Genomic DNA, 27,832 nt, shown 5'->3' with positions numbered 1-27,832 from the left:
AATTTATGGGCTGCCTTAACAGAACATGGCATGGCATAACACATGTTAACACTGCAACAGTGTGAACCCATCCTTTGTATGAATGTTAATGTATTGCAACAGCATGAACCTAGTTTTAGTATGAATGTGGATCTACATCAAACAATGGATATAATGGCAGTAATGAATGCTATACCAAAAAGTTAAATTATTTATATTTTCTCAGAATGCATTTACTAACTAATGCTGAACTATGCAAATAAACCCATTAAGTGCTATATATACACAGGCATCCTAAAAAAAAGAAAAAAAAAAAAAAAAAAAAAGCAGCAGTTAAGTGTAAAGTCATCTAAAATTGTACCTTTCACCCTATAAAAGGAACTCTGGGGCGTCAGCACCACAGTTATAAACTCTATTATTCATTTTCAATGTCTGCTAAATATGCTCTGTGGTCAGCACGTCAGCCTTGCAGCACTAGGGTCATGTCGGGGTTAGGTATGAATCCCAACCAGGAAACAACCTGCCTGGAGTTTGCATGTTCTTCCTGTGCTTGTGTGTATTTCCTCCCATACTCCAAAGACAGGTAGGTTAATTGGATCCTGTCTAAAATTTGCCCTAGTATCTGTATGTATGCAATTTAGGGGCCTTTAGGGCAGAGACTGATGTAAGTGTGCACTGCGTAAATTGTTGGTGTTATATAAATACTTGTAATAAATATAAGGGCACATACATTGTATCAACTTGAGGCGTTTTTATTTGAACAAATTCATAAACAGCAGAAATCATGCGGAAATAAAAGCTAATTTGTTAAGCCAAGGAACATTATGACATTAGGAAATAAAATGCGACTGAGGATTGATTTGGGTTACTTTGTGATCTGCTGGATTAGCTGCAGACTCATAGTTACAGATGGTCACTTCATGTCGATGAGCCTGCAATGTAAACAAAAGACATTTGTAATCCAAACATGTTTTATCTAATAAATTATGATAGAGTCAATCCACAAAGATAATGCACCAGGGTTAGGAGTCTTATTTAAAAAAAAAGTGGCAGTTATTTTCATCCAGTCCAATGAGAATGAATATTACAGTCATGCTACCCCCTTATGGGTCTCACTGGAAGCCTGTGCCTAGCGGATTGGAGAATGGTTATTTACCCAATGCTTTTTTTTTTAATAAATGGCACTGGATAAACAGCCATTAGGTGACTGTTGAGCCCGCTAATTATTGTGTACACATAAACAATGTACCAAACCAATCTAAGCTACTAATTTCTAATCATTGCAATGACCAATCATAATAATCATATCTTATTTTTTTTTACATGGTTGATCCCTCGTCTTCTTAAAAAAAGGAAGGAAATGATTAAGAGTAAATTATGCTGAGTGTAGAAGTCAAGTAAACACCTTATCCAGACAAAAACTTGTATTCCTGCATAGAAACTGCCCCACAAAATTCAAAAAGATCTGGGACATGTGATTAGCCACCCCAGCTCTTGATTTAAATAAATTACTACAATTGTTTAGAGGAGACCTGCACGACATGCTCTACTGTACCACCCCTGGCGCTCTGTTCATTCTATATGTGGTAATGCTGTTTAATAATGACCTCTCATAATACCAGTCTGAAGGAGCCAAGTTTTAAGGCATAAATATGGTTCCAGTGCACCAGAAGATGTATAAGTTGGTTTTCTGTTATTAGCATGTCAGATTAGGCTGAGAATATCTCTTATTTTTTCTTGAACTTATGATTATTGGGAAAAATACTGTGTAACAAGAAAGAAAGAAAGAAAGAAAGAAAGAAAGAAAGAAAGAAAGAAAGAAAGAAAGAAAGAAAGAAAGAAAGAAAGAAAGAAAGAAAGAAAGAAAGAAAGAAAGAAAGAAAGAAAGAAAGAAAGAAAGAAAGAAAGAAAGAAAGAAAGAAAGAAAGAAAGAAAGCATCTACAGCAGAAGCTGCAGATCCATTTATTAATTTCCACTGACTGCGAGAACCTTTGTAACACCTTCATCCTCTTCCTATCCTACTCTTCTGATCTCCATCTATCTCTGTATATGACAAGATTTGTTTACTAATTTGAAGACGGGTGGCTTACATTGATGTGTAAATAAAATATGAAGGGACTAGAACAGGCAAAACTCAAAAAAAAAAAAAAAAAAAAAAAAAAAATTAAAGTTGCGCTAACCGGTAACGTTTATTCCAGTAGTCTTTCAGAACAGCCACAATGAGAGACCTTGGCCCCTCCCCTTCCTAGGAAACACTGTGCCAGCCCATAAAATTCCACTTCCCTCTTCCGGACTTCAGTTTTTTTCTAAGAGCACCTCCGGTCAGATGGGGAGACACAATAACACATTAATAACATACCATCACATATTACTACCGTGCCTGTATTGAGCTCTTCCTCAAGACCCCCCATAAATTCGGGTGGGTAACTAGTGCTGTACTGAAAGACTACTGGAAAAAGACGTTACCGGTAAGCGCAACTTTATTTCAAGTACTGCAGGATACATCTACTTACATCTAATGTGTTTAATTTAAACTCCCTTTCTCCTGAGGGATTAGGGCAGAAAGTGGGTGAAAACTATCTCCTGGCTTCTATGAAACTTTGAAGCCACTTTAGGTAAGAATGCCGGATCCATTTTGAAAACTACCCGGTCCGGAAATACAACACAAAAAGGGGGTCTGAGTAACAAGGCCTCCATTTAAAATATTGTCTTGAAAGTAAGATCCTTTAGAGAACAATTCTCTAAAGGTTCAAATGGGGGCTCCGTTAGGGCCTGTAAGACCAAAAATAGGTCCCACTTGGGAAAGGGTGGGCCTTTAACTGGCCTCTGCCTCCCTAGTGCTCTGAAAAATCTGACCACCCAAGGGTTGGCGGCCAGAGGTCTTTCCAAATATGCACTAAGTGCTGATACCTGGTTCTTTAGGGTACTCATGGCTAACCCTTTATCTGTCCCCGCACTGCAAAAACTCTTAGTCCCGAGAGGGAAGCAAAGGTGTTTAAAAGAGAATAGGTTTGGTAGGGAGAGTCTGGGGGACGTTAAATTTAGTAAAATATTGTTGGCAAAGATATTTTAGAGCCCACTACATTGATACCTCCGATATCTGGATGGGAACGAACCGCCTCCGCCAAGGGTTCCAGAGCCAAGACAGAGAAGTGGTGAGAGTGGGCAAACTTGATGGGTACCCCCTCCCAATATTACAAAGGCAGATGACTTGAGGAGAGTCATATAGCACTGTCATCCATCACAAAAATGAGGCTCCGAAACCATAATGGCGTAGTACGGACATAAGATACGGCCAGGACAAAGTATCAAATGCCTTGTTCACATCAAGAGACAGGAGCATTGATTCCAAAGAGCGACTATGGGCTATAGGCTTTAACTGCAGTATGTGCCAAACAGCATCCCCTGCTTGTCTTTGTGGAACAAAGCCAACTTGATCCTTCTTGACTAAACGAAGAAGGAAAGCGTTTAAGCAATTGGCCAGGATTTTTCTCAGAATTTTCATATCTATATTAATTAGAGAAACTGGTCTAAAGTTAGCCCAAGAAGAGTGGTCACGGTCAGGTTTAGGAAGCATCACTATGTTAGCAGTTAAGAGGTCTGATGGAAAGTTTTGGCTGTTTTTAACGGAATTATACATAGCTGTCAGATGTGGGGCTATAATGTCAGCTAACTTCCTATAATAAAGTATTGTAAAGCCTTCTGGACCAGGTCGTTTGCCCACTTTCAGGTCCTTAATACATTGGAGGACCTCCAAGACTTGAATATCTTGGTCCATTAGGGACATATGAGCTTCAGACAATGTGGGTAGGGAAACGCGACTCAGAAAGGTATCAGTTTCCCTACTACACAAATGGGATGGGGCCATATACAATGTGGTAAGGCGGTGGCGAAACTCTACCCCAAGACTCGCACTGGATTACCAGTGAGCACATTATGTTGAGTACGTAGAGTAAGAGGGGTAAATTTAGGAGCAAAAGTGCATAGCCTGTTAGCCACCATCTGATTCGGCCTATTCGCCTTAGCATACCATTTCTGGCGGGACCAGCGCAATATGCGCTCAGCCCGTCAGTGAGACAAAGATCCAGCTCTGAGTGGGCTTAGTCTAAGAGTTTATGATTGGTGGGAGTAGGGGCCTGTTTAAAAGCAGTGGAGAGTACCTCCAGACATGCCTCTAGGTCCTGTTTTAGGAGGTGTTCTCGCTTACCAAACTGTATAATGTGGCCCCTGGGAACTGCCTTGTATGCCTCCCAGAGAGTTACAGGAGATGACACAGAGCCTGCATTAATACGGAAGTATTCCATAGAAGCTTTCAAGATATCTGCCTGGACCTCCTTGAGGGACAGTAACGAGTCGTTCATGACCCAGGGTGAGTGCTGAGGTTTATCAAGCATAGAACAGCAAACAACCAAGACAGGATCATGATCTGACCATGGGGAGGCAAGAATAGAAGTAGATACCACTAAGGGGAGATGTTTTCTCAACATAAACATGTGGTCTATTCTAGAGTGAGAATGGTGGGGGTGGAAATAATACGTGTAATCTTTACCCAGAGGATGGAGCTCCCTCCAGAGATCAGGCAATGTGCGATTATAACCGTTTAATATGAAGCCTAATCTATTCCAGGATTTACCCAAAAGTTTTGGCAAATACATGCAAATTTTTTACCTCTGTCCATTCTCCTCTTAAGCCAATGTAGAAAATCTTTGTGTTTTCAGCCCCAAAATTCTTAGAGATATGGATAGACAGATGAGATACACTGGAAAACCGGGATATTCTAAAACAAAAACACAGAGACAATACCTTTATATGCTAAGAGAACATTTTAAATAGGTACCCTGACAGTACTTAGAAATTGTTTTATAAGATGGCTGGCTTTTAACACAGAAGAAAATACAATAAGTGTGATGTGAGCACTTAAAATTTAGAGATTTCTAACACCGACAAAATAATCACATGGAGAAATATGACTGATATACACACTAAATGTGTGATCGATCATGGATGGAATGTTTGAGGTGCATGTAATAAGCAATAATGGTCTAACCCTGCCAATTGACTTAATGGCAAAAGCCAGATAAGCTGCACATGCATTTGTTTCACAAGCAAGCAAGCACCAAGAATTTTTCAGTCCTCAGCATTGTCCACATCCACCAACTTACCTGTGTGGCAAGGGCATGTTCAGTTTGGTAATCTAGGTGCCTGTCACATGATGATCAATTACGTCACCCAAGTGTCCCCACCTCTGTTTACTTTTTACTGACCCAGAGATCGAAGCAATGGGATCAAACATGTCTCAGCCAGCATGTTTTTTTTCTTCTTCTGTCGATGGGTCAGCGTGTATTGTTCATTATTCACGTGGACCTGTATCGCTGGTTGACATGATGTACTATGGACATACATCCTGGAACATTTTTTATTTGTATTTTTTAATTAAAGCACTTGTTTGTTTCAAATTTTTGTGTGTCTACTTATAGGTTCCATTTTTCGTGCATGAGTAGGAGTACCCCTTACTCATTCACATGAGCCTCCCCACCTACAGGCCTAGGTTGTGGGGAAGAGGACCTTGTCCTAATCCCCCCCATGTTGAGGGTATGAGGCCTAGGAATGGTCCAGAAGGGAAGGGGGTTCGCATGGTGATCCCCTGCAAGACAAGGGAAAATGCCTGTCTCTCCTGTGTGCCTGGTCCACATCACTGTGTTACGGTGGTGTACGGGCGCTGTACTTTTTTCAGCACAGCGCAGTGCAGGGCACCACATGGCAGACAATTGAATGTAATAAAATGTAGATAGCGACAGCAGCATTGGCCAAATGGTTGCCTTAAAACTGATTTTGGAAGCCCTTTGCACCCAGCGCCTGGATGAATTTAAATTTATAGTGATTTTCCATCCACATACACTTAAAGAAAAATGGAACTTCCGCTTTAAGTGAAGGTGACCCCCTGACATGCCACATTTGGCATGTCATTTTTTGGGGGGGTGGGGTGGCGTATACCCAGCTCCACTTCCTCCTGGGGCTCCGGAAGGAGGTTCACCTCTCCCCCCTCCCTCCATGCAATCTTCTGGGACACGTCACAGGTCCCAGAAGATTGACCCGGCCAATCACAGCGTGGCTCGTGCATGCACTGTGCGTGCCTGGCTGTGAAGTGCCAGAGCCTGTGCCAGAAATGGCAGCTCGTGGGAGTGATGTCATCATGGCTCTGGCCAATCGCATATCCGGAGCTCGACAGACAGGGGGAACATGTAAGCCCTCTGTGGTGAATTTACAGCAGTGAAAGGCTTTGTTCCAAAGCGTGCATTTCATAATGTGCTAGTATGCAATGCATACTAGCACATTATGCCATTGCCTTGGAGGTTTTTTTTTTTTTTTTTTTTTTTTTTAACCGCTTCAATACCGGGCCAATTCTGACACTTTGCTCCTACATGTAAAAATCATCTTTTGCTAGAAAATTACATAGAACCCCCAAACATTATATATGTTTTTTTAGCAAAGACCCTAGAGAATACAATGGCGGTTGTTGCAACTTTTTATCTCACACAGTATTTGCGCAGGAATTTTTCGAACGCGTTTTTTTTGGGAAAAAAACAGTTTTGTGTTTAAAAAAAAAAAAACAAAACAGTAAAGTTAGCCCAATGTTTTTGCATTTTGTGAAAGATGAAGTTACGCTGAGTAAATAGATACCTAACATGTCACGCTTCAAAATTGCACACGCTCGTGGAATGGCGCCAATGTTCGGTACTTAAAAATTCCCATAGGCGACGCTTGAAATTTTTTTACTGGTTACATGTTTTGAGTTACAGAGGAGATCTAGGGCCAAAATTATTGCTCTCGCTCCAACGTTCGCGGCGATACCTCACATGTATGGTTTGAACACCGTTTTCACATGTGGGCGGGACTTACGTATGCGTTCGCTTCTGCGTGCGAGCACACGGGGACAGCGGCGCTTTAAAAATTTTTTTTTTTTTTTTATTGTTTATATTTTATTTTTTTTATTTGACACTTTTTTGAAAAAAAAAAAAAAAAGATCGCTTTTATTCCTATTACAAGGAAAGTAAACATCCCTTGTAATAGCAATATGACATGTCAGGTGCTCTTAATAGTGAGATATGGGGTCAATAAGACCCCATATCTCACCACTAGGCTGGGAAGCCTGAAATTAAAAAAAAAAAAATAAAACGATCGCCGCTTCCCAGCTGAAGCGGCGCCGTTTTTTTGAATGGAGAGGCCGGGCGTGACGTCATAACATCGCGCCCGGCCTCCGACAATCATAGAGACTCCGGGGACCATCTGGTCCGCCGGAAATCTCTATGATCTACATCCGGCGCCGGCGGATCTACTCTCCGCCTCACCGATCGTAACGGTGAGTCGGAGCAAGCACCGGAGGGCGGCGGGAGGGGCGTCCCCTCTCGCCTCCCATAGGAAGGATCAAGCGGCGGAACGGCCGCTATGATCATTCCTATGGTGTAGAGATTCGCCCGGCTGAAACCGGCAATATCTGAATGATGTCTGTAACTACAGGCATCATTCAGATATTCCCGCTCAAAGCCAAGGATGTCATATGACGTCCGTGGTATTGAAGTGGTTAACATTGGCGGTTTACAACTGCTTTAAAGTGATTGTAATCCTCAGACATGAAATATGAACAAAGCATATCCCTCTATAGTGTGTACTTGTGTCAATCCAGGGCACATTTCTATCTGCTGTCTGAGGGCAAAAGGGAGTCCAACCCGGTACTAGCAAGGTGTACCTAATAAAGGGGTCAGTGAGTGTATTTTTCTGTATGTACAGTGGGGACGGAAAGTATTCAGACCCCCTTAAATTTTTCACTCTTTGTTATATTGCAGCCATTTGCTAAAATCATTTAAGTTCATTTTTTGTCCTCATTAGTGTACACACAGCACCCCATATTGACAGAAAAACACAGAATTGTTGACATTTTTGGCAGATTTATTAAAAAGAAACAGAAACATCACATGGTCTTAAGTATTCAGACCCTTTGCTGTGACACTCATATATTTAACTCAGGTGCTGTCCATTTCTTCTGATCATCCTTGAGATGGTTCTACACCTTCATTTGAGTCCAGCTGTGTTTGATTATACTGATTGGACTCGATTAGGAAAGCCACACACCTGTCTATATAAGACCTTACAGCTCACAGTGCATGTCAGAGCAAATGAGAATTTTGAGGTCAAAGGAACTGCCTGAAGAGCTCAGAGACAGAATTGTGGCAAGGCACAGATCTGGCCAAGGTTACAAAAAAATTTCTGCTGCACTTAAGGTTCCTAAGAGCACAGTGGCCTCCATAATCCTTAAATGGAAGACATTTGAGACGACCAGAACCCTTCCTAGAGCTGGCCGTCCGGCCAAACTGAGCTATCGGGGGAGAAGAGCCTTGGTGAGAGAGGTAAAGAAGAACCCAAAGATCACTGTGGCTGAGCTCCAGAGATGCAGTCGAGAGATGGGAGAAAGTTGTAGAAAGTCCACCATCACTGCAGCCCTCCACCAGTCGGAGCTTTATGGCAGAGTGGTCGACGGAAGCCTCTCCTCAGTGCAAGACACATGGAAGCCCACATGGAGTTTGCTAAAAAAACACCTGAAGGACTCCAAGATGTGGAGAAATAAGATTCTCTGGTCTGATGAGACCAAGTTAGAACTTTTTGGCCTTAATTCTAAGCGGTATGTGTGGAGAAAACCAGGCACTGCTCATCACCTATCCAATACAGTCCCAACAGTGAAGCATGGTGGTGGGAGCATCATACTGTGGGGTGTTTTTCAGCTGCGGGACAGGACGACTGGTTGCAATCAAGGGAAAGATGAATGCAGCCAAGTACAGGGATATCCTGGACGAAAACCTTCTCCAGAGTGCTCAGGACCTCAGACTGGGCCGAAGGTTTACCTTCCAACAAGACAATGACCCTAAGCACACAGCTAAAATAACGAAGGAGTGGCTTCACAACAACTCTGTGACTGTTCTTGAATGGCCCAGCCAGAGCCCTGACTTAAACCCAATTGAGCATCTCTGGAGAGACCTAAAAATGGCTGTCCACCAACGTTTACCATCCAACCTGACAGAACTGGAGAGGATCTGCAAGGAGGAATGGCAGAGGATCCCCAAATCCAGGTGTGAAAAACGTGTTGCATCTTTCCCAAAACGACTCATGGCTGTATTAGATCAAAAGGGTGCTTCTACTAAATACTGAGCAAAGGGTCTGAATACTTAGGACAATGTGATATTTCAGTTTTTCTTTTTTAATAAATCTGCAAAAATTTCAACAATTCTGTGTTTTTCTGTCAATATGGGGTGCTGTGTGTACATTAATGAAGAAATCAAATGAACTTAAATGATTTTAGTAAATGGCTGCATTATAACAAAGAGTGAAAAATTTAAGGGAGTCTGAATACTTTCCGCCCCACTGTACATACAGAAAAATACACTCACTGACCCCTTTATTAGGTACACCTTGCTAGTACCGGGTTGGACTCCCTTTTGCCCTCAGAACTGCCTTAATTCTTCCTGGCACAGGTCCAACAAGGTGTTGGAAACATTCCTCAGAGATTTTGGTCCATAGTGACATGATGATAGCATCACAGTGTTGCAAATTTGTCGGCTGCACATCCACGATGTGAATCTCCCCATCTCCTGAATGCAAATCTTTCACCACATCCCAAAGGTGCTCTATTGGATTGAGATCTGGTGACTGTGGAGGCCATTGGAGTACAGGGAACTCATTGTCATGTTCAAGAAACCAGTGGTGAGATGATTTGAGCTTTGTGACATGGTGCATTATCCTGCTGGAAGTAGCCATCAGAAGATGGGGACACTGTAGTCATAAAGGGATGGACATGGTCAGCAATAATTCTCAGGTAAGCCGTGCCGTTTAACCGATGCTTAATTGGTACTAAGGTGCCCAAAATGTGCAAAGAATATATCCCCCACACCATTACACCACCACCACCCTGAACTGTTGATACAAGGCAGGATGGATCCATGCTTTAATGTTCTTTACACCAAATTCTGACCCTACCATCTGAATGTCGCAGCTGAAATAGAGACTCCTCAGACCAGACAACGTTTTTCCAATCTTGGTGAGCCTGTGCGAATTGTAGCCTCAGCTTCTTGTTCTTAGCTGACAGGACTGGCACCCAGTGTGGTCTTCTGCTGCTGTAGCCTATCTGCTTCAAGGTTCGATGTGTTGTGCATTCAGAGATGGTATTCTGCATATCTTGTGCGTGAAAATCCCAGTAGATCAGCAGTTTTTTAAATAATCAGACCAGCCCGTCTGGCACCAACAGCCATGCCACGTTCAAACTCACTTAAATCCCCTTCCTTCCCCATTCTGATGCTCAGTTTGAACTTCAGCAAGTCGTCCTCACAACGTCTAGATGCCTAAATGCATTGAGTTGCTGCCATGTGATTGGCCGATTAGCAATTTGTTTTACCAAACAACCGAACAGGTGTACCTAATAAAGGGGTTGGTGAGTGCATGTAGTCAGATCAAAGCCACGTTTCTGCTTAATCCTAATGTTTGGAGCTGGCTCCTAAAAAAAGATTAATCTGGGCAGGCCTAATGTAATGAAGGTATTACAAAGTAAAAAAAAAAAAGTGGATATGAAAAATAAATGAAGAGAGCAATAATAAAATACAAGGTGGTCTAAAATTGAGTTAATATTTTTAAAATATTCACCACAAGCTTTAAACTGGAACTAAACCCAATGATTTAATGTGCTAGAAATATTCAAAAAAACATTTTTTAAATTATTTATCAAAACATACCAATGTTGGTTTTCTGCCGTGTTTTCATTTACATTCTGCCTACTAACCCATACACAGGGTATGCTGCATACTAGTTATGCCTCTGGTGACAGCTGTCACACTGCTTATGTTAACTCTCAAACAAATTTCAAACCCTCAAGTGGTTGGTGTCATAGCTGCTCATGTGAGCAACTACAGACCAGAACAGAGGCTAAAATGGCACGGTCTTCAGATGTAAAAATAGTTGGTAATTAGTTCCACTTCAACATAAATTAAGACAGATGCCACTTTTATTCTTAAAGTAGTTGTAAACCAATGAAGTGACTGGCCACAGGTGATACACCGATGAAACAAATCCTCCCACATAAGTTGTACTTATTTATCTGCAGTCTTCTATTCTCTGCATCCTTTCAAAATTTTTAAAGCTTGTCTGAAAGTTCAGAAAAAAGGGGACGGAGAGCTGAGTTTACTCTGCATAACTCAGTAAGGAGAGCTCTTAGTGCTGATTGGTAGAAGGGACACCCCCTCCCCCTTCCACATATCACACAGGAAGAAAGTGAAGCTGTCAATCATCTGGAGATTCCTCCCGTCACCATTTTTCTCTTGGTGTCAGGAAAACATGTCAAAAGTGATTCATGTCAATAGAGGAACAAAGCAGAAGACAAAAGTGACACATAGGGGGTTATTTACTAAAGGCAAATCCACTGTGCACTACCAAGTGCACTTGGAAGTGCAGTCGCTGTAGATCTGAGGAGGACATGCAAGGAAAAGAAAAAACAGCATTTTTGCATGTACGTGATTGGATGATAGAAATCAGCAGAGCTTCCCCTCATTTCAGATTTTCCTCTCAGATCTACAGCAACTGCACTTGTAGTGAACAGTGGATTTGCCTTTAGAAAATCAACCCTATAGTGTTCTTGAGACAAGTACACACTATAGGGGGATATGCTTTGTTCGTATTTCATGTCTGAGGTTTACAACCTCTTTAAGAGGCCAAGGCCTAGTGTGTGTAGACACTAAGTGGTTAGAAGACAACCTCTCTATCCAATGATTTCTAAGACTCCAATCGCCAGACTTGGAGGTGAAAGCCCTTTCCACTGCCTTCGCTGTAACAACTAGTGTTGATCGCGTTTTTCTAAACAGCAACCAGCTGTTTGGATTGAGCTGGCACTCGACTCAGTAGCTATTATGAAAGCAATATTTACTGAAGTTGGGTTATGTCACACAAAAAGACAAGCTGCTTACTGGCACACTGCAAAACGATAATGGGTGGGGGTAAAAATGGTGCTAGTCATTTTACCTAACGCAGCAGAGGGTTTTTTCACAACATAGGCTGGAGGTAGAAAACTCTTTCAAGGCTAACACACATATGTGATACCTACTTTGTCTGATACTCCAGTTCTCCAGTGGTATCAATGTTTAGGTTAAAGACCTGGTCCGCCTCCCTTCCAGCGTCATCAAAGCTCATGTGAGGAAGGTTCTTAAACCTAGGGGAAATTATAGGCACAAGTATTTATATAGACTTTCCTAAAATTACAGATTTTCTACCAGCAGCTTGGCAGTCCCACAGAAGGGCTTCCCACTGAAGTGAATGGAAGCTGCTGGGTGAACAAAGGTACAGCATAAAAGATTTTGGCTAGAGGCTATGTGATGCGGGACAAGCTGTGCGGCAACAAATGTAGACCAGTGGTATTGTAAGCGTGTATAATGTATACTAAAGGATACATGCAATAAATAGGCACTTAGTCCCTAATGATAGTCAATTGCAATAAACCATTATTTCCCATAAATACAGGTAAATAAAGTGGTTAGTACTGACAAAAATGTGAAGTGGTTCCACAGTAACAGTATAGCCCAAAACTGAAATTTTCCATGGTCACCAAACAGGACACAGCAATGTCCTCCAATGAAGATTCAGAGGCACACAATGGGGACAGGAGGGAGGGGACAATTAAAGAGTAGCATAGATTTCCACCAAGCACCAGCAGATGGGACAGAACAGGGAAAGACTAGAACTGCCTTATGAAAAAAGAAAAATAATAACAGAAGTCACATAGTTAATGTGCCTAATTATCTAAGCGTTTTTAAATGCTGTCAACCAAGTCATGTGCTCTTTGGTTCATAGACCACACTGGTCCATAAATGTTATATCTATTTGTTCAGGCTTGTGGTTGGTGCTCAAATTTATGCATGACATCACGGGACAGCAGTTTTTATTTTGCTTTTAACTGCTAGTCCATTAGCAAGGCTGCAATCGTATTCATAAGGACTGTTGTAGGTTTGCTTACTTTTTACTAGGGGTGCAACGGATCATCACCGATCCGTGATCAGAATGGTTTAACCTGTTCGCATCGGCACACATGCGCGCCGCGGAAGCGCGCCGCTGCCTCGGCCTTAGGAAAGGCCGCGGCTTCGGCCTAGCTCTGGAGCGGCGGCCATCTTGGTACACCTGGCCGCCGTTTACCACGTGATCGCTCCGTCAAATGATGAAGCGATCACTTGTAAACAAACCGGCGTCATTTCATGACGCCGGTTCCTCTCTCCCCTCTGTGTACTGATCTGTACAGTGAAGGGGAGAGATCGGATGGCAGCAGCGCTGTGGGCTGGATCTGTAGTGCCCACAGCGCTGCCCTGTGAAATTGCAGTCACATCCATGGATCCATCCCTTCATACTTTGCAATACCCTGCCAAATACAGTGGGGGAGTCTGTGGATATTATTACAGTGGGGGAGTCTGTGGATATTATTACAGTGGGGGAGATGACAGATATTATTACAGTGGGGGAGATGACGTGGATATCATTACAGTGGGGGAGATGACGTGGATATCATTACAGTAGGGGAGATTGTAGATGTCATTACAGTGGGGGAGATTGTAGATGTCATTACAGTGGGGGAGATTGTAGATGTCATTACAGTGGGGGAGATTGTAGATGTCATTACAGTGGGGGAGATTGTAGATGTCATTACAGTGGGGGAGATTGTAGATGTCATTACAGTGGGGGAGATTGTAGATGTCATTACAGTGGGGGAGATTGTAGATGTCATTACAGTGGGGGAGATTGTAGATGTCATTACAGTGGGGGAGATTGTAGATGTCATTACAGTGGGGGAGATTGTGGATATTATTACAGTGGGGGAGATTGTGGATATTATTACAGTGGGGGAGATTGTGGATATTATTACAGGGGGGGGGGGGATTGTGGATATTATTACAGGGGGGGGGGAGATTGTGGATATTATTAGTGTGGGGAAGATTTTTTTTTGTTGATCCGAAAATGATCCGATCGGAGGAACGATCCGAACCGTGAGTTTTTTGATCCGTTGCACCCCTACTTTTTACTGTATATACAAGCAACCTGTACCAGATGAGAAAAATCTAGAGCAGCTTTTTTCAACCTGGGTGTCTTGAGGTTTAGCCAAGGGTGCCTTGGCAAAAGGCCTAAAAATTGCCCAAAAAATGTATACAAGCCAGCGAGTGGATCAAGCCTGCCATTTAGTTACACAAAGCCAAAGGTTTTGTGCACCATTAGAACCTTCTAGCTGCTGGCATCCTAATAACCAATGATGTCAATTGATATGGGGGACCCGGGTGCCTGCACAGCATCCTTGTTTGCCCTTCTTCATCAGCACTAAGAGAACATTAGCTGAGTGAGGAAGAGAAACAGAGGGAGAAGAGAAATACTGGATACTAGTCTTCTGTACCAGTGTGCAAAAGTGCGTTCGCTTTGGAAAAATAAATCACCTCTAATGATGGGTGTCCTAGAGTGTCCTACATTTTTGAATGGGGGGTGCCTTGAGATTGTGCATCATTTTAAAGGGTGCCTTGAATGAAAAAAATGTTGAGAAACACTGATCCAGAGAAAAAAATATATATCTTTTTGCTATGGTACTCACAATCTCATCTCTGAAGGGTGAGCATTGCTGTCCTCCCCGATGATTATAATACCTTTCAATTTTACATTCCCTGTGAACCTAAAAAGAACGTCCGCAGTTATGAAAAAGTGGGAAACAAAGGAAGGTACACAGGATGAAAAGTAATAAATCATACTTACGGAATGTTGAAAAGTAATTCCTCATCATCATCACTTTCTACATACTGAAGAAAAAAAAAAGAGACAAACACTATGAAGGCAGCTGTTATATGCTGTAATACTAAAGAGTATATAAAAAAACAAACATGCCATATATGCTTCAAGTTTCAGTTGTTTTAAAGTTTCGTTAGAATTCTGTGTACATTTATTCCCACAAATACTTTAGAATCATTCCAGAGATCTCCAGCCACATCAATTTCCATTATGCCTGCATCTAAAATTCATACTGCTTTCTTAATATCCCATGAGAGTGTTGGCACATTGAATATATTTGGAGCACTTCTCACAAGGATCTACTTCCATTGATATTAAGGACGCTAATTGATGGCCCCCTTCAGGACTGCTTGGATTTACCTGCTCATCTGCATCGCCATGACCCTGTGAACATTCCAACCCACCTGACACTCTGGGTTCAGACATCATTGCAACACCTTTAAGCAATAAGACAACACTCAAGACGGTTATATTCTGATAACGTTTACTGGAATACCTCAGTTGAGATGTGGTTGTACAAGAGAGGTGAAAGTTCAACTGAGTTTGGGATAGCAACACAAGCTCAGCCAAATTACTCTTCTTTAAATGCCAGTTAAGACAGATGGCAACAACAGAATATTATACACACATACAGTATCTCACAAAAGTGAGTACACCCCTCACATCTTTGTAAATATTTTCTTCTATCTTTTCATGTGATAACACTGAAGAAATGACACTTTGCTACAATGTAAAGTAGTGAGTGTACAGCTTTTATAAAAGTGTAAATTTGCTGTCCCCTCAGAATAACTCAACACAGCCATTAATGTCTAAACCGCTGGCAACAAAAGTGAGTACACCCCTAAGTGAAAATATCCAAATTGGGCCAAAAGCATCAATATTTTGTGTGGCCACCATTATTTTCCAGCGGCAACCTGTGAAGCTCTGGTGGACTCCAACCCTCTTGGGCATGGAGTTCACCAGAGCTTCACAGGTTGCCACTGGAATCCACTTCCACTCCTCCATGACGACATCATGGAGCCGGTGGATATTAGAGACATTGCGCTCCTCCACCTTCTGTTTGAGGATGCCCCACAGATGCTCAATAGGGTTTAGGTCTGGAGACTTGCTTGGCCAGTCCATCACCTTTACCATCAGCTTCTTTAGCAAGGCAGTGGTCGCATTGGAGGTGTGTTTGGGGTCGTTATGTTGGAATACTGCCCTGCAGCCCACTCTCCGAAGGGAGGGGATCATGCTCTGCTTCAGTATGTCACAGTACATGTTGGCATTTATGGTTCCCTCAGTGAACTGTAGCTCACCAGTGCTGGCAGCACTCATGCAGCCCCAGACCATGACAATCCCACCACCATGCTTGACTGTAGGCAAGACACACTTGTCTTTGTACCTCACCTGGTTGCTGCCACACACGCTTGACACCATCTGAACTAAATACGTTTATCCTGGTCTCATCAGACCACAGGACATGGTTCCAGTAATCCATGCCCTTAGTCTGCTTGTCTTCAGTAAACGGTTTGCTTCCTTTTGGGATGACAGCCATGCAGAACAATTTGATGCAGTGTGCGGCCTATGGTCTGAGCACTGACAGGCTGACCCCCCCACCCCTTCAACCTTTGCAGCAATTTTGGCAGCACTCATATGTCTGTTTCCCAAAGACAACCTCTGGATATGACGCTGAGCACATGCTCTCAACTTCTTGACCATGGCAAGGCCTGTTCTAAGTGGAACCTGTCCTGTTAAACTGCTTTATGGTCTTGGCCACCGTGCTGCAGCTCAGTTTCAGTGTCTTGGCAATCTTTTTTATAGCTTAGGCCGGTGATGGTGAACCTTGGCACCCCAGATGTTTTGGAACTACATTTCCCATGTTGCTCATTCACTCTGCAGTGTATGCGAGCATCATGGGAAATGTAGTTCCAAAACATCTGGGGTGCCAAGTAGAGGTCGACCGATATGGGTTTTTCTCTGGCCGATGCCGATATTTAGAAATCGCGGTGGCCGATGGCCGATATGTGATGCCGATTTTTTTGGGCCGATATATTAGGCCGATTTTTTTTTTTTCTTCTTTGTTTTTACCTTCATCTCATAAAATCTAACAGTTAAGACCCCTTTCACAATGGGGCGTTTTTCAGGCGCTTTTGGGCTAAAAATAGCGCCTGTAAAGTGCCTGTCAAACGGCTCCCCTGCAGTCTCAGTGTGAAAGCCCGAGTGCTTTCACACTGAGGCGATGTGCTGGCAGGATGTTACAAAAGAGTCCTGCAAGCAGCATCTTCGGAGCGGTGTATACCACCACTCCTGCCCATTGAAATGAATGCACACCGCTGCCGAAGCGCCTGCAAAGCGTTTCGGCAGCGGCGCTTCAGGGGCGCATTTAACCCCTTTCTCTGCTGCTAGCTGGGTTATAAGCGCCCTGCTAGCACCCGAATAGCGCTGCTAAAATGATGGTAAAGAGCTGCTAAAACTAGCAGCGTTTTACCGTCAACGCATGCCCGCTCCAGTGTGAAAGCAATCTTCAGTGATACAGAAAATTTTTTACATTTAAACATTAAACAAAACAAACCTCCAATCAGTTCACTTGTATGTAGAATTTAGATTAAAAAAAAAAAAAACCTCTCAAATATTAAATACACAAAAACAGGTAATCAAAACTTCTGGATGAAAAAAAATGGGCTAACTTTACTGCTTAGTTTTTAAAATTTATTAGTGTATTTTTAAAAAAAAAATTGCATTTGAAAGACCGCTGCGCAAATACCGCGTGACATAAAATATTGCAACAACTGCTATGTTATTCCCTAGGGTCTCTGCTAAAAAAAATATATATAATGTTTGGGGGTTCTAAGTGATTTTCTAGCAGAAAATACAGGATTTTTACTTGTAAGCAACAAATGTCAGAAAAGATTTAGTCTTTAAATGGTTAAACTGAGAGCTTCTACACACAGAGCTCAGTTCATTCAGAAGTGTAAACATTGTATCCTTCAGGTTATTTTTTATCAGATTTGGCAGGCTGCCCAAGGGAGAGAAGTCACTTCACAGTTTTCAGGCAACTTGTATTGACTTCTATTACAGAAGTCATTTGCAAGTCACGCTGAAGCTATATCGGCTTTTTTTATCAGCGCAATCGGCCGATGCCGATTAAGTAAAAGACACCAAATATTGGCCGATATATCGGTCGACCTCTAGTGCCAAGGTTCGCCATCACTGGCCTAGGTCATCTTTACGTAGAGCAACAATTATTTTATTGAGATCCTCAGAGATTTCCTTGCCATGAGGTGTCATGTTGAACTTCCAGTGACCAGTATGAGAGAGTAAGAGCGATAACACCAAATTTAACACACCTGCTCCCCATTCACACCTGAGACCTTGTAATACTAACAAGTCACATGACACACGGGGAGGCAAAATGGCTAATTGTGCCCAATTTGGACATTTTCACTTAGGGGTGTACTCACTTTTGTTGCCAGCGGTTTAGACATTAATGGCTGTGTGTTGAGTTATTTTGAGGGGACAGCAAATTTTCACTGTTTTACAAGATGTACACTCACTATTTTACATTGTAGCAAAGTGTCATTTCTTCAGTGTTGTCACATGAAAAGATATAATATATTTACAAAAATGTGAGGTGTGTACTCACTTGTGATATACTGTATGTACAATAGAGTACCACTGGAACATAACCTGAAAGGATAAACAAACGTTAAGCATTAATTCTGACAATATTTCTAGAGAGCGAACCCAGGCCAGCCTGTTAAACCTTTGGTCCCAATGAGAGATGGTGCTAAACATGGATGGTATGAGGGCCCTTTAACCACTTCAGCCCCGGAAAGGTTTTACCCCCTTCCTGACCAGAGCACTTTTTACAATTTGGCACTGCGTCGCTTTAACTGCTAATTGCGCGGTCATGCAATGCTGTACTCAAACCAAATTTGCGTCCTTTTCTTCCCACAAATAGAGCTTTCTTTTGATGGTATTTGATCACCTCTGCGTTTTTTATTTTTTGCGCTATAAACGGAAAAAGACCGAAAATTTTGAAAAAAAAATGATATTTTCTACTTTTTGTTATAAAAAAAATCCAATAAACTCAATTTTAGTCATACATTTAGGCCAAAATGTATTCGGCCACATGTCTTTGGTAAAAAAAATGTCAATAAGCATATATTTATTGGTTTGCGCAAAAGTTATAGCGTCCAAAAACTAGGGTACATTTTCTGGAATTTACACAGCTTTTAATTTATGACTGCCTATGTCATTTCTTGAGGTGCTAAAATGGCAGGGCAGTACAACCCCCCCCCCCCATGACCCCATTTTGGAAAGTAGACACCCCAAGGAAATTGCTGAGAGGCATGTTGAGGCCATTGAATATTAATTTTTTTTGTCCCAAGTGACTGAATAATGACAAAAAAATTTACAAAAAGTTGTCACTAAATGATATATTGCTCACACAGGCCATGGGCATATGTGGAATTGCACCCCAAAATACATTCAGATGCTTCTCCTGAGTATGGGGATACCACATGTGTGGGACTTTTTGGGAGCTTAGCCGCGTACGGGGCCCCGAAAACCAAGCACCGCCTTCAGGATTTCTAAGGGTGTAAATTTTTGATTTCACTCCTCACTACCTATCACAGTTTTGAAGGCCATAAAATGCCCAGATGGCACAAAACCCCCCCAAATGACCCCATTTTGGAAAGTAGACACCCCAAGCTATTTGCTGAGAGGCATGTTGAGTCCATGGAATATTTTATATTTTGACACAAGTTGTGGGAAAGTGACAATTTTTTTTTTTTTTTTTTGCACAAAGATGTCACTAAATGATATATTGCTCACACAGGCCATGGGCATATATGGAATTGCACCCCAAAATACATTTAGCTGCTTCTCCTGAGTATGGGAATACCACATGTGTGGGACTTTTTGGGAGCCTAGCCGCGTACGGGGCCCCGAAAACCAAGCACCGCCTTCAGGATTTCTAAGGGCGTAAATTTTTGATTTCACTCTTCACTGCCTATCACAGTTTCGGAGGCCATGGAATGCCCAGGTGGCACAATCCCCCCCCCCCCAAATGACCCCATTTTGGAAAGTAGACACCCCAAGCTATTTGCTGAGAGGCATGGTGAGTATTTTGCAGCTCTCATTTGTTTTTGAAAATGAAGAAAGACAAGAAAAAAACTTTTTTTTTTCTTTTTTCAAAACTTTGTGACAAAAAGTGAGGTCTGCAAAATACTCACTATACCGCTCAGCAAATAGCTTGGGGTGTCTACTTTCCAAAATAGGGTCATTTGGGGGGGGTTTGTGCCACCTGGGCATTCCATGGCCTCCGAAACTGTGATAGGCAGTGAAGAGTGAAATCAAAAATTTACGCCCTTAGAAAGCCTGAAGGCAGTGCTTGGTTTTCGGGGTCCTGTACGCGGCTAGGCTCCCAAAAAGTCCCACACATGTGGTATCCCCATACTCAGGAGAAGCAACAGAATGTATTTTGGGGTGTAATTTCACATATTCCCATGGCATGTTTGAACAATATATCATTTAGTGACAACTTTGTGCAAAAAAAAAAAAAAAAAAGTTTTGTCTTTTTCCCGCAACTTGTGTCACAATATAAAATATTCCATGGACTCGACATGCCTCTCAGCAAATAGCTTGGGGTGTCTACTTTCCAAAATGGGGTCATTTGGGGGGTTTTGAACTGTCCTGGCATTTTATACACAACATTTAGAAGCTTATGTCACACATCACTCACTCTTCTAACCACTTGAAGACAAAGCCCTTTCTGACATTTTGTTTACATGAAAAAAATATTTTTTTTTTGCAAGAAAATTACTTTGAACCCCCAAACATTATATATTTTTTAAAAGAAAATGCCCTACAGATTAAAATGGTGGGTGTTTCATTTTTTTTTCACACAGTATTTGCGCAGCGATTTCTCAAACGCATTTTTTTGGGAAAAAACACACTTTTTTAAATTTTAATGCACTAAAAACACACTATATTGCTCAAATGTTTGATGAAATAAAAAAAGATGATCTTAGGCCGAGTACATGGATACCAAACATGACATGCTTTAAAATTGCGCACAAACGTGCAGTGGCGACAAACTATATACTAGAGGTCGACCGATATGGGTTTTTCTGTGGCCGATGCCGATATTTAGAAATCGCGGTGGCCGATGGCCGATATATGATGCCGATTTTTTTGGGCTGATATATTAGGCCGATTTTTTTTCCCTTCATCTCATAAAATCTAACAGTTAGACCCCTTTCACACTGGGGCGTTTTTCAGGCGCTTTTGGGCTAAAAATAGCGCCTGTAAAACGGCTCCCCTGCAGTCTCAGTGTGAAAGCCCGAGTGCTTTCACACTGAGGCGATGCGCTGGCAGGATGTTAAAAAAAAGTCCTGCAAGCAGCATCTATGGACCGGTGTATACCGCTGCTCCACCACTCCTGCCCATTGAAATGAATGTGCACCGCTGCCGAAGCGCCTGCAAAGCGTTTCGGCAGCAGCACTTCATGGGCGCATTTAACCCCTTCCTTGGCCGCTAGCTGGGTTATAAGCGCCCCGCTAGCAGCCGAATAGCGCCGCTAAAATGCCGCTAAAACTAACAGCGTTTTACCGTCAACGCATGCCCGCTCCAGTGTGAAAGCAACCTTAAGTAATAAGTGATACAGAAATTTTTTTACATTTAAACATTTATTAAACAAAACAAACCTCCAATCAGTTCACTTGTATGTATAATTTAGATGAAAAAAAAATAAACTATATCTTAAATATTAAATACACAAAAACAGGTAATCAAAACTTTTGGACGAAAAAAAATGGGCCTACTTTACTGCTTATTTTTTTTTTTTTTATTTCATTAATTTTTTTAAAAAAAATTGCGTTTAAAAGACCGCTGCGCAAATACCGTGTGACATAAAATATTGCAACAACCGCTATTTTATTCCCTAGGGTCTCTGCTAAAAAAAATATATATATAATGTTTGGGGGTTCTAAGTGATTTTCTAGCAGAAAATACAGGATTTTTACTTGTAAGCAACAAGTATCAGAAAAGATTGAGTCTTTAAATGGTTAAACTGAGAACTTCTACACACAGAGTTCAGTCTATTGATAAAAGAACCTGAAAAGATGCAATGTATCTTCTTATCAGACTTGGCAGGCTGCCCAGGGAGGAGAGAATCCTCTTGGCTTTTTTTATCAGCACAATCGGCAGATGCCAACCTCTACTAAATACATTTTTAAAAGCCTTTAAAAGCCTTCACACATTACCACTTTAGATTTAAACAGGAGGTCTACTGCTAAAATTACTGCCCTCGATCTGACCTTCGCAGTGCTTTTTTTTCCTAATTATTTTTTTGCTTTTTTATCTTATTTTTAAACTGTTCCTTTCATTTTTTTTTAATCATTTTTATTGTTATCTCAGGGAATGTAAATGCCAGAGAAAAACACGGAAGACGGTGGGGGGGCATTCCTTCCCACTGCTTGTAAAAGCAGTCTAGAGGCTAATTAGCTGCTAGGATTGCTTTTACATGAAAGCCGACCGCTGGCTGAAAAGAATGATACCAAGATGATACCTAAACCTGCAGGCATCATTCTGGTATAACCATTCAAAGTCGTGAATGGCGTACCTGAAGACAAAAAAATGGTTAACAATAAAACACAGTAAACGGTAAAATATAAAAAATTTGCATACCTGAAAAGCAAACATGATAAAACATAATAAGAATAAAACATTGCAGAATAGAATACAGTAAAAAAGAGCAGAACAATAGAGAGAGAATAGAGAGAGAGAGAACAATAAATGTTTTTTTTTTTTTTTTTTTTACACTTTTTTTTGTAACTGTAACTTTTATAACTGTAACCGGTTCCAGGTTCGGGTCTCTCAAAATGCGATGGCATCTTGGGAGACCCTGTGAAAGTGTGCCTAGTCTGTGCAATGCTGTACCCTACGCTAATACTCAACTAGTGAATGGTAGCGTTCAAAACATTCACCAATGCAAAGACCAGGATTGTCAGGACAGGAGGGACAATAATAGCGGGTGTCACGCCTATATCCGCGCTTGCTGCAGACACAACATCTTTTTTGGGGGGGTTCGTTTTGGTAGGGGTACTCGGGAGGACATAATTAAATGCTGCCGACTGCATTTGGTTGGGGATGTGAATGGGGGAAGTACGGGCGCTGCAGAAGTGGTGGGTTCCCAATTATTAGGATTGGCAAATGCAGCAGGAAGGGCACTATGGGCACGACGGGCCTGTGTTTGTCTTCTTCTTGGTGGCAGCGGGACACTACTTGTGCTTGCCACCTCACCAGCTTGAACTGCACTTATTGGACTCGCCACGTCACCAAGTGTTACTGCAGTGCTGGTTTGACTACGACCGGGGTGTACTAGGCCGCTGGTGCTTGCCAGTTAACCACAACGCTACCAAAAAAACTGTTAGCGATCGCAGGGATCAGGCCTGACTCTGTGAACGCTGCAGTTATGCGTTTAGTGTTTTGTAAGTGACAGTGATCAATCGATACTGCACTTGGGTGGGCTGGGCCGGCGGGGGGGCAAAATGCAGGTGCTAGCAGGTATCTGGGCTGATCCCGCTAACACTGCGTTTTTGGGAACCCTAAACTGCTGGGGACGCTAGTATAGATCTGATCGGATCAGATATTGATCCGTTCAGATACTATACCACTAAGGGAGGTGTACGGTGCGTGTGTGGGTTTTAGCGGTACTGGCGCTAACCTGACACTACCTGGGGCGACGCAGACCTTATCTGACCCTAAAACCTAAGTTATATCACCGTCGGGCGATCAGGGGGCTAAACCTTTATTCGGTAATAAACGGCGGGTGCCCTGACACTATAAAAAATAAACAAACTAACCAGCGTCACCCGTAACAGTTATACGGTGATCACTGGTGAAAGGGTTAACTAGGGGGCAATCAAGGGGTTAAAACATTTATTATATAGTATATGGGGGTCCCTGTCGCTATAAAACGCTGACGGCGAACCTAAATACTTACCTCCCTAACTAGCATCACCAGTGACACTAATACAGCGATCAGAAAAACAATCGCTTAGTGACACTGGCGATGGGGGGTGATCAAGGGGTTAAAACTTTATTAGGGGGGGTTAGGGGGGTACCCTAGACCTAAAGAGGGCTAACACTAACTGCCCTACCACACTAACTGTCACAAACTGACACCAATGCAGTAATCAGAAAAAAAAAAAAAAAAAAACTGCTTGGTGTCAGTGTGACGGGGGGTGATATGTGTGCCTGGCGTGTTCTACTGTGTGTAGTGTTGTGCACTCACTCAGATGTCTTCTCTCCTCGGCGCCGGAACGGAAAATACCGAGCCGAGGAGAGATGACATAATTTCCTCTGCTGCTGTTTACTATACAGCAGCAGAGGAAGAATCTGATTGGCTGGGAGCGGTCGCGAGGGGGGGGGCCACGAATGGATGGTCTCCCCCTCACGTCTGATCACTGCCAGACACAAGCCGACCGCCTCGGGCACCGATAGGACCCTCCGCCCGCAGGAGGCAGATCACGTACCAGGTACGTGATTTTGCCTGCCCGTGCCATTCTGCCACAGTATATCTGCGTTAGGCGGTCGGCAATGACAGAATGTCCCCGTTGCAGATCTAATGGTCTTCACCGGCAGCCAGAGCTTGTTAATTATATTCAATAAGATGTAGCAACAGTGTTAGTATATCTTGTGATGACTATAGCTAAAGATACTTATGTACAAGTGTTCAAATAAAGGTGCAGTGAAGTGTTCCCAAAGTAAAGCTGTCTGTGCACAGTGTCCCAGTGAAACAACAAAGGCAAGGTTTGCAAAGATGGGCAGTGGCCCTCTCACCAATGATCAGGTCGATTCGACGCCTTCCAGCTAGCGAATCCTGGATGGACGTCCTGATTGCGGACTCGCTTGTGATGATCACCCATTGCAAAGCACAAAGTATAGGTTGCTGCACTGTAGAGGTGGTGTTGATCAGATGTCCGATACACTGCGGGCAACGCTGGACCCCTTCTCTGCCCATAGCAGTGTCCACTGCCCCCTTCACACACACACACACACACACACAGTAGTGTCCCCGCCCCCACCCCACTTTCCTCCCATTGCAGTGTTCCATAGCATCCTAGGGACACAGGAGGACCGAAGGATCGGCAGAGGAGGCAGAGGGCAGAGAGAAGACCAGCAGCTAGCGGTAGGAGGCGGGGGTCAGAGGCGCAGACCTGTTCCCACTCTACTTGTCACTTACCCACGTTCGACAGCTTGCGATCAACGGGTTGCCGACCCTGGCCTAGGGGCTCATGTACACTGCAGCTCAAACAAGTGGCTCCTACAGGCTTTGGAGCTCTTATTTGTTCTGCCTGGAAACTCCCTTCCAGCTTAACAAATGTGTCCATGCACACTATGGTTTTTTCAGGCATATGCTCCTACAGGCAGAAAAAAAACAAAAACAAAACACCAAACTTGTGTTTTTGGGAGAAGCTAGTGCCCCAAAGAGCTCCAAAAAGCTTGAAAACATTTGTTCCAGCCAAATATTGTTTCTAACCAATGAGATTAAAAAACACCCAAGCGCTTGATACACCAAACACGCTTGGAAAAAAAAAAAAAACAAGGCTTAGGCCTCACTTTTACACGGGTGCCTCCATGTAGCGGATGCCGCTTGTCTAGTTGGGGATCGCTCTACTGATGCCCGCTAAGCAGGCAGATGACAGGTCTGTGTCTGCTCCGCTTTACAGAGCGGACACGGACACAGTCTCGCTCTCCTCTATGGGGAAATCGGATGGACACGGACCGCCTGTCCGTTTCCATCAGATCCAATCGCCTGGATGGATGGAAAATAGGACCACCATCTGTCTGTTTTTTGTGGGCAGGATTGGATGGTGGCAGGTGTCAGTGGACAGGTCACCGCTGACATCCGCCGCTCCATAGAGCAGAATGGAGGTTCCGATCAGGTCTGTCCTAAAAAAACGGACAGGCGGACCTGATTGGACAGCCCATGTGAAAGGGGCCTAAGGAGCGTTTTTGCAGATGCTTTCCTCCTGGCAGGAGAAACCAGCTTAGAAGAGCCCCAGTATACAGGAGGCCTTATCAGTCCTGGTAATGAGTCCTAGCTAAGGATGAGCTCCTGCGTGTTCACAAAGCCCGCCAGGAAGTCGGCACTGCACTGCACTAATCACAAGCAGTGAGACATTGTCCCGCTGTGCGGCTGCAGAGATCAGGAAATGTCTCACTGCCTGCGATTAGCGCAGCGCCGACTTCCTGGCGGGCTCTGCATGTGGGCTGTGCGAACACGCCGGAGCTCATCCTCCTAGCTGTAGTGCCTGTATTTGAATTCCCCTCTCCCTTTTGATTTTGCCGGTAACACACATTTGCTCCGAAGACAACCATACTGTATCAGGACAACGTAGGATGATGGAACCCTCCCATCTCCTATTCTTTCTGTAGTCCTCACAAAACAAATGTGATTAATAACAGTCAGTGCATGCAGACAGCACAAGAAGTTATCAGCTCACAGGATTTCTGGCAGGATCAAATTTTTTTTTTTTTTTTTGCATTCATCAAATAGAGATAAAGAAAAAGATATAGAAAACAATTTGAATGGTATTTTAAAACATGTTTGCTTTGTGGGTTAGACATGTTAAACAATAACTATCAGACCTTTGTAATACAAGCTTCCCTTGGGGAACTTCTAATAAACAAACACCCATAAGAAGAGGCAGATTGGTGACATTACCCGGCTCCGGTCCCCCCGCTCCTCCCAGGCTCTGAACACAGTCTTGCCGCTTCCCTCCTTACTCTCATTCAGGCATTGTAATTTTTCCAGGTCAATCTTCTGATAAAGTCCATACTCCAAACCACGTTCCGGGCCGTCTGATCGCTCAGCACTGCAAGAGCAGCCCCCGCCATGACTGTGCCCGTGTGACATAGCCAGTGCTCTGTTAGCTGCGACGCTGCCATCTTGGTACGCCTAATACATAGTAGAACTACCCACGACTCCGCCATCTTGGTACGCCTAATACATAGTAGAACTACCCACGACACCGCCATCTTGGTACGCCTAATACACAGTAGAACTATCCACGACGTCGCCATGTTGCTACTCTCAGGAAGCGATGTAGAATCTGGTCGCAATGTAAATAGTTAGCCAGTAGGTGGCGGAGGCACGCGTTTCCAGGTTTGGACAATTAGCCAGTTGAGCTTTCAGGTGTTCTATCTATGGTGCGGGAGGACTGACTGGACAGCTGATGTAAAAGATAGATGCCTCCATGTATCTCTCAGGCCTTGTATGGCTGTAGTGCCGTTTCAGGCAAAAAAAAAAAAAAAGAAAGAATATAAGACACGAATTTACAGCATGATTCAAAAATATTAAAGCCAGAACAACAATCATTGGACAACTCAAATTCTTTTAGGAGACTGTGCAATGGTTGCTCTCTTACTTTACTCCTGATAGAAGCACTTAGACTATGTTTACACTGTTCCAACATGGAAATCAGCTGAGTTTAGGGTTGCCACCTCATCCCTTTAAGGTTTGGGTTCACACCAGTTCGAATTGGATGCGGAGATTTCTACATATCCAATTCGCATGTCAGGAGTAGGGATGAGCTCAGGCGTGTTCACAGCTCCACGTGCCTGCGCGCACCAGGAAGCGGACACTCCTCAACGCTAATCACCGGTAGCGAGACATTTCTGATCTATGTGGATCGTGTAATGTATCACTTCCTGTGATTAGCGCAGCGCAGTGTCAGCTTCCTGGCGGGCGCGGGCTTGTGGAGCTGTGAACACGCCTGAGCTCATCCTTAGTCAAAAGATTGTAACCAGCTTCCTATGGAGTAATTTCACACATCTCCAGTGCGAATTGCAGGTCCGCATTCAGCCAAAAATTTGGGCTGAAATTGGACCTGAAACAGTGAATGGAGACGCACCGGACTCCTGCTGCGAGCCGCTTCGTTCCTCAGTGTGAACCCAGCCTAAACCTGAACACACATTACACAGGTTGTGTGGCTAATTAAGGTGTTCATAATATTC

General features: G+C 43.1%; 1 protein-coding gene across 1 annotated transcript; it reads right to left on the bottom strand.

The window, feature by feature from the left end:
- Positions 1 to 710: 710 nt before the first annotated feature.
- On the bottom strand, positions 711 to 26,808 carry PITHD1 (PITH domain containing 1). Its single transcript, XM_073615300.1, has 6 exons — positions 26,541 to 26,808; positions 14,789 to 14,832; positions 14,631 to 14,708; positions 12,117 to 12,221; positions 4,649 to 4,757; positions 711 to 911 (listed from the first exon to the last, which is right to left on the bottom strand). The coding sequence occupies exons 1-6, from the start codon at positions 26,730 to 26,732 to the stop codon at positions 810 to 812; spliced, it is 630 nt and encodes a 209-aa protein (XP_073471401.1). The 5' UTR covers positions 26,733 to 26,808; the 3' UTR covers positions 711 to 809.
- Between the last annotated feature and the right edge of the window lie 1,024 nt (positions 26,809 to 27,832).

This window comes from Aquarana catesbeiana, linkage group LG02, assembly GCF_042186555.1.
Source record: "Aquarana catesbeiana isolate 2022-GZ linkage group LG02, ASM4218655v1, whole genome shotgun sequence".
Classification (NCBI taxonomy): Eukaryota; Metazoa; Chordata; class Amphibia; order Anura; family Ranidae; genus Aquarana; species Aquarana catesbeiana.
This window is presented reverse-complemented; position numbering and strand designations above follow the sequence as displayed.